The sequence below is a fragment of the Rana temporaria genome, chromosome 3 (genome assembly GCF_905171775.1).
Source record: "Rana temporaria chromosome 3, aRanTem1.1, whole genome shotgun sequence".
Classification (NCBI taxonomy): domain Eukaryota; kingdom Metazoa; phylum Chordata; class Amphibia; order Anura; family Ranidae; genus Rana; species Rana temporaria.
The window spans coordinates 463,279,996-463,292,932 of NC_053491.1; the positions used below are offsets into that span (position 1 = coordinate 463,279,996).

The 12,937-nt window shown below is 43.9% G+C and overlaps 1 protein-coding gene across 1 annotated transcript in view; it reads right to left on the bottom strand.

Annotated features, from left to right (window-relative positions):
- The window catches only part of LOC120933549, a 61,602-nt gene that overhangs the window by 11,687 nt on the left and 36,978 nt on the right, over positions 1 to 12,937 (bottom strand). Inside the window, exon 4 of the mRNA XM_040346807.1 lies at positions 2,413 to 2,784. Within this exon, the coding sequence (XP_040202741.1) occupies positions 2,413 to 2,784 (372 nt within the window). The remainder of the gene's footprint in view (positions 1 to 2,412; positions 2,785 to 12,937) is intronic.

A 12,937-nucleotide genomic window follows, 5' to 3' on the forward strand; every position in this document is an offset into this window, starting at 1 on the left:
ACAAAAATAGAGCGACAATTTTGAAAAAAATGAATATTTTTTACTTTTTGCTGTAATAAATATCCCCCAAAAATATATAAAAAACATTTTTTTCCTCAGTTTAGGCCGATACGTATTCTTCTACATATTTTTCATAAAAAAAAATTGCAATAAGCGTTTATTGATTGGTTTGCGCAAAAGTTATAGCGTTTACAAAATAGGGGGTATTTTTATGGCATTTTTATTAATATATATTTTTTTCTAATAATGGCGGCGATCAGCGATTTTTTTCGGTACTGCGACATTATGGCGGACACTTCGGACACTTTTGACACATTTTTGGGACCATTGGCATTTTTATAGCGATCAGTGCTATAAAAATGCATTGGATTACTATAAAAATGCCACTGGCAGTGAAGGGGCTAACACTAGGGGGCGGGGAAGGGGTTAAGTATGTCCCTGGGTGTGTTCTTACTGTGGGGGGGTGGCCTCACTAGGGGAAACACTGATCCTCTGTTCATACATTGTATGAACAGAAGATCAGCATTTCCCCCCCTGACAGGACCGAGAGCTGTGTGTTTACACACACAGCTCCCGGTCCCCGCTCTGTAACGAGCAATCGCGGGTGCCCGGCGACGATCGAGCCCGCCGGGCACACGCACGGGAGTCGGAGGCGAACGCGGGGGCGCGCGCCTCCGGTGGCGCGGCCCTAGTGGCCGCTCAAAGAGCCGCCGTATAGCTACGGGCTCTTGCCCAGGAGAGCCGACATGCCGCCGTATAATGACGGTGCGCGGTGCAAGTAGTTAACAAAGATAACGAACGTGCAGAATCCGAAATCAGAAAGATCCGACATAAAAAATGCTTTATTTTAGTTTCGTTGTGACAACAGTTCGATATAGATAGAAGATTCAACATGACGGTGACAATAGCGATCTGTGTCTATCGAACCTGCGGTCGAATGTGCCTTACCTAACTCTATTAGTCCAAGATTATTCGACATAGAGAGAAAAGATTCAACATGATAGAGACATGAAGATTCGACGAAGCAGCTAAAAACATACGATCGCAGCGAGCAGACAATTATGGTCAAATGCTCCGCCCATAGGCTATAGAAGAATTCTAATGTTGGTTGACTAGTAATAATAATTAATAAATATAAATATTACTAGTCATACAACATTAGAATTCTACTATAGCATGTGGGCGAAACATTCGACCGGAAATGTACGATTGCAGCATTGTACAGTTTAGCTGCTTGGTCGAATCTTCTTAGAACATTCGACAGACACCATAAGCCTTCAATGACAGATTCGACCTTAATTAATTTGGATTTTTGGACTAATGAATTTTTTACCGAAACTAAGGGCCAAATTCACAAAGAGATACGACGGTGTATCTACAGATACACCATCGTATCTCTGACGTAAACTGGTCCTATCTATGCGCCTGATTCATAGAATCAGTTACGCATAGATAGGGCTAGATCCGACAGTGTTACAATGTGTTACACTGTCGGATCTTTTTTTCAATTTAAAAATGGCGCCGGGGGCATTCCCGCTGATTTACGATAAATAATATGTAAATCAGCGAGATACGCAAATTCACGAACGTACGTGAACCCGTCGCAGTCTTCTTACGTCGTTTCCGTAGCGGTTTTCTGTCGTATACTTACCCCTTCTTTTATCAGGCGCAGCCAATGTTAAGTATAGCCGGCGTTCCCGCGTCAAATTTGAATTTTCCTACGTCGTTTGCGTACGCCGATTCACGAACACGCGCGTCGCAAGTCCCGCTCACGTCGCAACCACTGACGTCCTAGTGACGTCAGTGGGAGCAATGCACGCCGGGAAATTCCCCGGACGACGCATGCGCATTTAAATCGGCGCGGGAACGCGCCTGATTTTAATATGACACTCCCATTGCCGCGGAATTTGAATTCCGCGGGGGGATTTAGGATCCGCCGTCGCAAGTTTGGAGGTAAGTGGTTTATGAATTAGCCACTTGCCTCCTAAACTTGCGGGAGCGGATCTTAATTCACGTAGATTGAGCGGATCTATAGATCCGCTGAGCTACGTGAATCTGGACCTAAATAAATAAAAATGAATTTCGGGAGTAACTAAATCATTTTATTTTTCGGATGAACACGAAATTCCGAAACAAAATATTTCAGTGTGCACATGTCTATGCATTATAGGAGGTGACTTGCTACCTCATGCTTGGAAAGTTGCAACAGAGCAACAGAGTAGAAGGGGAAGCAGAAACCCCCATTTAGGGTTAGAGCAATATGCCAAGTAAAAATAATATATATTTATTATTATTATTATTGATTTTTATCCTGCCAGAACGAGAGGCTTATCGTCCCGCCGTCATTTGATAAGCTTCGGTAAGCTAGTGGTTAAATAACACATTTTGACATTTTTGACGGTCAGTTAATACCTTTAACTTTAACTGTTAAACGTGTCCCAGGACCTTCTTCTGAGATAGTATCTATGCGGTTTGGACTTTCTGGTCGCCCAAAGCATTGTCTAAAGATCACTCGGCAGTAGAAGGTGGTGTTATCTGGTCCATGGAAGTCTTCCAGGTAAAGATGAGATCCATCCACCAATCTGGTCTTTCCCTTGTAATCCGGGTGTATGTAGTCCAGGTTTGGATGGTAGACATAGCTCTCTCTAGCATCCCCAAAAATCCAATAGACTTCTGTTCGTAAGATATAATTGGTCTGTTGCAGAGTGAAGCTGCAGTTTATTGTAACAGGTTGATGGAATTCCACTTCCTCTGTCTGAGTGATGTTTAAGGTGTTTGTTTTACCTTAATGTAGGAAACAGAAACAGTTGAATTAGACCTATTCAGTTAGTTGGACCGATCAATCATTCTTTGAAGAGAACCTGTAGCCAGACCATTCATTTCAACAAAAATTCTCCAATAAGATTATGTGTGAAAATAATTTATTTATATTATTTACCTGTAAAGCCACCCTAATGTAGACATCCAAAAACCCGAAGACCGCTAATGTGTGCCCCCATCTTGGATGTAATGATAGCTCAGAGCTGTAACCTACTGGAGTAGCCAGTTTTTTTTTTTTTCAGAAGTGCAATTCAAGTAAAGGAAATATAATTTATGGAATGAAAACGCTTTAATTGGCCATGTGACCATATTAGGGCAATAGAGTTATGAGCTTCCCTGCCCCTTTATACACGTGCAATCTGCGGGCATGGAATCTTCCAACACAACTCATTGTCCCAGCAATGATGGACAACTTTTATGCACCGTACACACGATCGGAATTTCCATTGGGATAAACTCCGACAGATTTTTCTGATGGAATTTGGTTCAAGCTGTCTTGCATACACACTGTCAGGCCTCGCACACACGACCGTTTTCCTCAACAAAATCCATCAAGAAAATTGGTGGCAGAGCTTTTTTGCCGAGGGAAAACGGTCGTGTGTATGTTTTTCGTAGAGAAAACTGTTGTGGATCTCGACGAGAAAAGAGAACATGCTCTCTTTTTGCTCGTCGGGAGTCTCAATTTCCTTGTCGTGTTTCTCGTTGGGCTGGTTTACGACGAGAAACACGTTCGTGTGTATGCTTAGAAACCTGCGCATTATCAGAATAAAGTATGAGACGGGAGCGCACCTTCGGTAAAAGTAGTGGTCGTAATGGAGATTGCACATTTGTCATGCTGTAACAGACTAAAAAGCACAAATCGTCTCTCACCAAACTTTTACTTAACACGCAGTAACATGAGATTAGCAAAAGCAGCCCCAATGGTTGTGCCAGTGGAATCGAACTTCCCTTTTATAGTGCCGTTGTACGTGTTGTACGTCACCGCGTTTGAGAACAACGAGATTTTGTCTTGACAGTGTGTATGCAAAGAAAGCTTGACAAGATTATCGACAAGCCTGACAAGAACCTCGTCGAGGAAAACAACGTTTCATTTACGACAAGATTCTCGGTCGTGTGTACGGGGCCTCTCACCAAATTCTGACCGTCCAAAATGCGGTGACGTACAACACTACGACGAACCGAGAAAAATTACGTTCAATGCTTCCGAGCATGCGTCGACTTGATTCTGAGCATGCATGTTTTTTTCTCCATCGGAGTTCCATACAGACATAGGGAATTTCCGATTTTTTTTCACCGGAAAAAAACAGAACATATTCTCTTTCTAAGTTCTTCGGAATTTCCAATAGAAATACTCAGATGGGGCACACACACGGTCAGAATATCCGATGAAAAAAATCCATCTGACTTTTTCCATCAGAAATTCCGATCGTGTGTACAAGGCATTAGAGTACTATCTTCTGTTGTGTTGTTACCTATTACACCCTTCTCTTGTGTCGTGTTCCCCATTACACCCTCCTTTTAAAAATGGCAGTTTTTTCAGGAGTAGTGATTTTAATAATGCTTAAAGTGAAACAATAAAAGTGAAATATTCCTTTAAATTTCATACCTGGGGGGGGGTGTGTAAAGTATGCCTGTAAAGCAGCACTTGTTTTCCGTGCTTAGAACTGTCCCTGCACAAAATGTCATTTCTAAAGGAAGTCATTTAAAATCACTCGCGGCTATAATGAATTGTCGGTTCCCGGCAATACAGAGAAAAGTCATTCATAAAAAAAATGCATGGGGGTCCCCCCAAATTCAATTACCAGGCCCTTAAGGTCTGGTATGGATATTAAGGGGAACCCTGTGTCAATTTTTTTTTTTTTTTACGTAGGGTTCCCCCCAAATATCCATACCAGCCCCTCCTGCGGGTTCTGGGGGTCCCCTTTGTTAAAGGGGTCTTCCAGATTCCGATAAGCCCCCCCGCCCGCAGACCCCCACAACCACTGGGCAAGGGTTGTGGGGATGAGGCCCTTGTCCCCATCAACATGGGGACATGGTGCTTTAAAGGGGTCACAGAGGGCATGTGGCCTGGTACGGTTAAGGAGGGGGGGCGCTCTCTTGTCCCCCCTCTTTTCCTGCGGCCTGTCAGGTTGCATGCTCAGATAAAGGGTCTGGTATGGATCTTTGGGGTGAACTCCATGCCATTTTTTTTTAAATTTGGGGTGAAGTTCCCCTTAATATCCATTCCAGACCCTTCGTCTGGAATGGATATTTTGGGTGAAACCCACGTAATTTTTTTTAAAATTTGAAGCAGGGTTCCCCTTAATATCCATACCAGACCTGAAGGGCCCAGTAATTGAATTTGGGAGGACCCCCGTGCATTTTTTTTATCAATTACTTTTCTCTGTATTGCCGGGAGCTACGAGTAGCTCATTATAGCTACGAGTGATTTTAAATGACTTCCTTCAGAAATTAAATTGTGTGCAGGGACAGTTTTAAGCACGGAAAACAAGCGCTGCTTGATGGGCAACGTATCTGCAATTGATGGGCAATGTGGCTGCATTTGATTGCACAGTGGCTGCAATTGATGGCACAGTAGCTGCATTTGAAGGGCACAGTGGCTGCCTTTGAAGAGCACAGTAGCTGCATTTGATGGCGCAGTGGCTGCAATTGATTAGCACAGTGGCTGCAATTGATTGCACAGTGACTGCAATTGATGGGCACAGTGGCATCATTTGATGGGCACAGTGGCTGCATTTGATGGGCACAGTGGCTGTATTTGATGGGTACAGTGGCTGCTATCAATGGGCACAATGGCTGCATTTGATAGCAAAGTGGCAGCATTTGATGGGCACACTGGCAGCATTTGAAGGGCACAGTGGCTACATTTGATGGGCACCATGGTTGCTATTGATGGCACAGTGGCTGCATTTGATGGGCACCATGACTACTATTGATGGCACAGTGGCTGCATTTGATGGGGGGTTTTTTCAGCATTTTTCAGAATTTTTCTGTTTGTTTGCGCCCCCCACAAAATTTGAGCACCAGCCGCCACTGTGGGATACCATATGAATCAAAGTTCTTTTGCCATATGAATCAAAGTTCTCAGGCCCCTCCCTCAGAGAGGGAGGGGCCTGATGAGGGCGCTCGTCGGGACGCGCTGCTAGCACGCTGCTGGCTGTGAGGAGCTCCGAGGGCTCCATGGATTGCTCGGGCGCGCACTAGGCTGTGTCCCTTCCTTCCCCCCCCCGCCGTGCCTCCCCCCCCCCCGCTCCCTCTACCTCTCGTTCTGCCGGCCGGATGCGCTGTTGTGCTGCCTTGTGCTGCGCTGTGGAGAGTGGTCGTGAAGATCGTGAAGACCCCCCAGGAGACGTGAGTTAGTGAGCTCCGACGCTCACAGGTACTGGAGGAGCCGAGGGGCTTGGGCTCTGTGTGCTGGGCGAGTGCTGGGCGCGCTGTACGGTCGGGGGAGCTGAGGAGCTGAGGAGCAGTGAGAAACTGCAATCTGTTCCGTCTGCTACAGGCTGTATTAGGTGGTGAGAGCCCCCTGGTGTGTCAGTGTGTCGGCGCGGTTCAGCATACAGAGTTGCAGAGTACCTCAGTGAGAGAAGCAGCAGCTGACCACTGACCACTGATTGTTGTTAGATTTTTGATAGACTGCTGATAGACTGCTGAGTGCTGGACTACAGAAGGACAGTGAGTGTCATTTTTTATTGCTGGTTTCCATTCTCAGTATTGTATTCATTGCATTCATTGATAAAACCTATATGCTACCTGGATGTCAATTGCCTTCTGCTAACCATACAAAGGCATACAAAGGCATACAGGGCATATACAAAGGCATATACAAAGGCATCACAGTGAATGTGGTTACAGCGGCAGCGGATTGCTGGTGGAGGAGGATAGACGGAAGACTGACGCCGGCCCAGTTGGCCCAGTGTTGTCTTATGCTATTTGGTGCTGTCTAGTGCTATCTGACGCTATCTGGTGCTATCTCATACACCAACCATTTGTCAACTGTAAAATTGTTCTCCAGCAAGCGATGATAAGAGCTGAAATGGTTGGCCGTTTTAAGGCCGTTGAAGACTGTCACTAACTAAATGCTAATATAGATACTAACTATCAGCCAACCATAAGCTAACCATACTAATTATACAGCAACTGTATGCAAATATAAGTAACCATAAGTAACAATAAGTCATCTGTAAGGATTACAATTATAAGCGATGGAGTGGTGATCAGCGTATCAGGAGACAGCGCACTATAGGGCACTTTAGTGAGCGAGGCTGAAGCTGAAGCAGAAACCGAAGTGGATAGCGATAGTGGACTGCCACTTTAAGGGATCACAAGGGGCGTGGGGTGTGTGGGGAATAGTGTGCCAGAACAGTGTGCGGGGAGACGTAGCTTTTTTTTCCCTGCCTCTTACCACCCCCCAGCTTAAGCTCAAGCTCACCTACCACCTACCAGCCCACATTGCTCCTACAGTCCGCAGGCTCTCACTACACTTTAAATACCAGAGGATGGGAGACGACTGAGCAGGAGAAGTGAGATAAGGGAGAAAGAGAAAAATTTGAGGAAAACAAAGGACACCTTTCTATCTTCAGAGGTTTATCAACTGAATATAGGAAATGAGAGGCCGCCCAGTAAGAGGTGCGGTGGCTAAGGACCCCAAAATAAGTGCCAGCCCTGGCACCATAAAAAAATACATGACACAAGACACGTCCAAAGATTGCCCTAGCGAAACATCTGGGGCCAAAAGTAGATCATCACTGGGCCAACAAAAAAACGGACAGAGAAGGTACTCAGAATCAGTGACAATCAGAGAGTCTGAGGAAGATGTTGCAGGACCACTCGGTGCCACCCATAAAGACCTTCCCCCATCAAAAACTGAGCTATTAGAAATGTTTTCGCGACTAGAATTATCAATCTCACGCATGGAGCTCTCGCTAAAAAATGAAATAACGATTGTACACGAAGACATGAGTCACTTACTGAGAAGAGTGGAAGAAACCGAAGAAAAACTGGATAGCCAAGCAGCTGAGGTGTCAGAGTTAAAAATGCAAATGAAGGAACTACAAATAGATCAAAGGAATCTGAGGTATCGTTTGGAAGATCAAGAAAACCGGAACCGGAGGAAAAATTTGCGGATCCGGGGTCTACCGGACCTGGAAGGAGAAGACCTCCAAGTAAAACTCGATAAACTTTTCGGCCCCATTCTGTGTAAAACGGAAACGGAAAAAATCTAATTTGAAAGATTTCATCGGATCAGAAAACCGACTGAATTGGCAGCCGGAATTCCCAGAGACGTGATCGCAAGATTTCACAATTTCCAAGATAAAGAACAGATATGGCAGCGTCTTAAAACTATCAGGCCGGTTACATTCAATGAGACTGAATTACAGATTTTTCCGGACCTTGCCACCGAGACCCTCTCTAGAAGGAGATTATTAAAACCATTACTCGAACATTTAAAAGCACATGGTATCCAATATTCCTGGGGTTACCCAGCGTGTTTAATCGGGAAGAAGGAGGGCAGGTCCGCGACCTTAAGGTTCCCTGAAGAGATGACTAAGTTTTGTAAGAGACTAGACATTCCATTGATAGAGATACCTGGATGGAATGAACCACAAGAGAAGACATCACCTATACCAGGTCATCAGACATGGAACCTCATCCCAGGAAACAAAAGAGGAAGATAATCAGGAAAAAACCCACATAGGATGAATAGGGGGGGAGATGGGGGGGCGGGGGGGGTGGTTAGGGGGGGATGGGGGGTGACTGGCTGGTGTGGGCCTGGGGGGTTCGGGGGTCCTGGGGCTACTCACCCACCCCCAACCCCCGGCTGGGGGGGGGGGGTGGGGGCAGTTCCGGATGTGGTCGCACTTACAGAGCTCAACCTCCGGGGCGAGAACCGTGGGCCGGGTGGTGCAGGTTGGCCACGGATCCAGGTGCCTATTTTAGGCCGTAATGCCCCTATTGGTGGGGGAAGGGAGGGAGGGGGGAGGGTTAGGGTGAATATAGGGGTCTTAGCACAGAGTATATGGGGGGAGGTGGGGGGGTGCGGGAGAGGGTTTGGGGGGGAGTATCTCCGGTCTACAGTATTAGAAATAAGCTGCCTGTTGTGGCTTTGCTCTGATGCCTATTGGAAATCCTATCCATGTAAGATGACGAGTGACATGACTCAACTGATAGAACTATGGGAACCTTAAAAATACTCTCATATAATGTAAGGGGATTAAATTCCACGTTAAAAAGGGGTAATATTTTAAGAGAAATCAAACATCTTAAAGCAGACATAGTACTCATACAAGAGACACATATCTCGCAGGAGTCAAACCTTAAAATAAGTTCTCCGGAATATCCACTATGGTTTTATGGAGACTCACCGACTAAATTAGCAAAGGGGGTTGCCATAGGGTTTGCTAAGGAAGTTAGATTCGTCCTGGCAGAGAGAAAAGTGGATCCCGAGGGGCGGTATCTCCTACTTAGAGGAAAAATAAACGAAGTGGACCATTCTATTGCAAACATTTACTGCCCAAATAAGAACTCCATGAGATTTCTAAGGGGGGTCATTGATATGTTTATGGACTTTAGGATAGGCAAGGTAGTTGTGGCGGGTGACATGAATCTCTGCTTGGATCCGGACCTCGATTCTACGTCCCGTGCACAGCGGACTGGAGATGTACAAAGAAAATTACTTAAAAAAAAATTACATCAACTCCAATTGATAGACGTTTGGAGAATTCAGCATCCGAAAATACGAGATTATTCATTCTACTCCGCTGTGCACGGGACGTACTCTAGGATTGATTTTTTTTTAGTGGATCATAGCTCACTGGATGTAGTGACAAGTTCGGGAATTGGGATAACGACCCTGTCGGATCATGCGCCAGTTTCAATCAACTTAAAAAACGAGGGAACCCCTAAAAGTAACACCAAATGGAGACTTAATGAGGATTTAATACAGGACGAAGAGGTTGTAGTAAGGATAAAACAGGAATTGGAATGGTATTTTAAGACAAACTGTTCCGAACATATGTCGGAATCAATAGTTTGGGAGGCTCACAAGGCCTATATCAGGGGCATACTGATCGCAATAGGATCAGCGAAAAAAAAAGAAACTAAAAAAAAATATGATGAGCTATATAAAACTATCTTGGATCTTGAACAGATCCATAAACTAACAGGAGAGCAGGAAGCGGATCGTACCATTATCTTAAAAAGAGAGGAATTAAGAGATCTCATTGAATATGATAATAGAGCGGCATCCTTCAGACGTAAGAAAGAGAAATATCAATTGGGGGACTTGTCCGGTAAATACCTAGCAAAAAGGTTTCAAAACAAATTTAAGAGTAATTATATAGAAAATATTCAAACAGGCAAAGGGAGTAAGGTATATACAACATCAGAAATAGCAAGAGAATTTCAAGAATACTATGGGAAGTTGTACTCGATATCGCAAGGGGATACCTCAGAAAAAACAAAAAGGAGAAGTGTTAATATAAAAAAATTCTTAAGTAACACATGTTTAAATAAAATACCAGAGGACAAAATTAGTTTTCTAGAAGAACCTATAACGGAAATGGAAATTCGTAATAATTTAAAGGAGTTACCAAAGGGGAAAAGCCCAGGCCCCGATGGGCTAACAACTGCATACTATCAAAAGTTCAGTGACATTCTTGTCCCCAGGATGTGCTCCTATATAAATGGTATTGGTTTAAATTGGGATATCCGTCAAGAGGCTTTGGAAGCTGCAATTACAGTAATCCCTAAGATAGGTAAAGATCCCTCCTTATGTTCTAGTTTTAGACCCATCTCGCTATTAAATGCAGATGTAAAATTGTTCGCCAAAATCCTAGCAGGGAGAATGAAAATAATCATGAAAGATTTAGTACATACTGACCAAGTAGGTTTTGTCCCCGGGAGGGAAGGTAGGGACAACAGCATCAGAACACTTCTGTTGACACAGATAATAAAAGATAGTAAATCCCCAGGTCTACTCCTGTCTATAGATGCCGAAAAGGCTTTCGACAGGGTAGACTGGGGATTTCTATTGAACACATTGGAATTTATCGGGATCGGTCCAAAAATGATGGGGTGGATAAGCGCTTTGTATAAACACCCAACGGCAAGAGTTAAGGTGAACGGGACATTGTCAGGGTCATTCGAAATGTTCAATGGGACTAGACAGGGGTGCCCCCTGTCCCCTCTTTTATTCATTTTATCTTTGGAACCATTGCTGGCCGGGATTAGAAATAACCCCGACATCAGGGGGATTCAAACAAATGATGGGGAACATAAACTCGCAGCGTTCGCCGACGATATCTTATTATTTATAACGAATCCAACTATAACACTCCCGAATCTATTAAAAACCCTCAAATTGTATGGAGATGTATCCAATTTTAAAATCAACCCTCTAAAATCAGAAATCCTTAATATTAGCGTGAACGCACAGGATATACGGAGATATAAGCAAGAGTTCCCATTTATCTGGAAAGATACTGAGATAAAATATTTGGGAGTCAATATTACTTCATCCCCTGACTTAATTTACCTGCAGAATTATATACCATTATTAAATGATATTAAAAAAGACCTAAAGAGAATTGCACTGAGACAAAGATCCCTACTAGGGAGAATAAACTGTTTTAAAATGTTTACACTCCCTAAGATACTATATATAATGCAAATGTTACCAATTGCATTACCGGGTGTCTATTTTAAAATACTAAAACAGTTACTAAATAGGTTCATATGGCGAAACAAAAAGGTGCGCATAAGTATGGAGGTGTTAACTAGAGATAAGGAACATGGTGGTCTGGGGGTACCGGATATTTACACATATTATAGGGCTATACACATGGCACGGGTGATCGATTGGGTCAGAGATAACAAAGAGAAAAGGTGGGTGAGAATAGAAAGTTGTTCAAATAAGTCACGGTTAGGAAAAGAGATTTGGATACCGCCACATTTTAGACAAATAAATCCGCACATGCACAAAATCACATTGGCATCCACGTTTATATGGGATAGGGCACATAAAAAACATAGATGGGGCTATAATTCCCCACTAATCCCTCTATATGACACACTTTTTTTTATACCAGGGAAAATGGACCTGTTTGGTAATTGGATTAAAAAACCACATGCACAATTAAAAGACATATTAAAAGATGGCAAAATTCTTACCTACCAGGAACTAAGTAAAAAAAAAGATTTGTTTGAGTTGAACAGGTGGCGATACCTGCAGTTGACGCATTTCGTGGATTCCCTCCCCTCCCCCCTGAGATCAGATAGACACTTGCTTCCTTTGGAGCGCCTGTGTTCCGCCCCAGGGGGAAGGGGCGCGATTTCCGCAATTTATAAAATATTGATGGGATTAAAAGACCCCGGCCTCCCTCCTTATATTAATAAATGGGAAGAGGAATTGGGAACGGGTAAAACCGAGATAGAGGTCAGGAAAATATTAGAAAGGACCCATACGACCTCATTTAATTGTGCACTGATCGAAATGAATTTCAAGTGTTTAGCACGATGGTATATAACCCCGGCCATAGCACACCGTTATCAAGACGACACCTCCAAAAATTGCTGGAGGGGCTGTCTTGAAGTGGGAACTATGTCACATATATGGTGGACCTGCCCAAAAATTAAAACATACTGGAATAATATATTATTGGTAATTGAGGAGATAACCGGAATTAAAATACCTCCTGATCCATGGGTCTGCTTGTTCCATGGGACAGAAATGTCAACTAAACAGTACATGAGAACTTTACTTCCTCACGTACTAGATGCAGCAAAGAGTCTGATTCCCAAACAATGGAAGGACCCTATGAGCCCGACAGAGAAGAGTTGGTTTTGCAGAATCAATGACATATATTATGCTGAACAGCTCAGGTTTATGGGAGAGGAAGGAGAAGGCGGATTTAAACGAAAATGGCAGGACTGGGCCAACTTTAAACTTACACCAAGGTATATTGACAGGATGATAAGATGATTTGACATAGAGTAGGAAGATTATCGGGCAAAGAGTGATTCAATAGGAGACTGACTTCCGGAGGTAGGGGAGGGTGGGAAGGCGGGGAGAAGGGTTGGGGGTGACCTGAGGGTGGGATGAGGGTTTGTTTGGCCT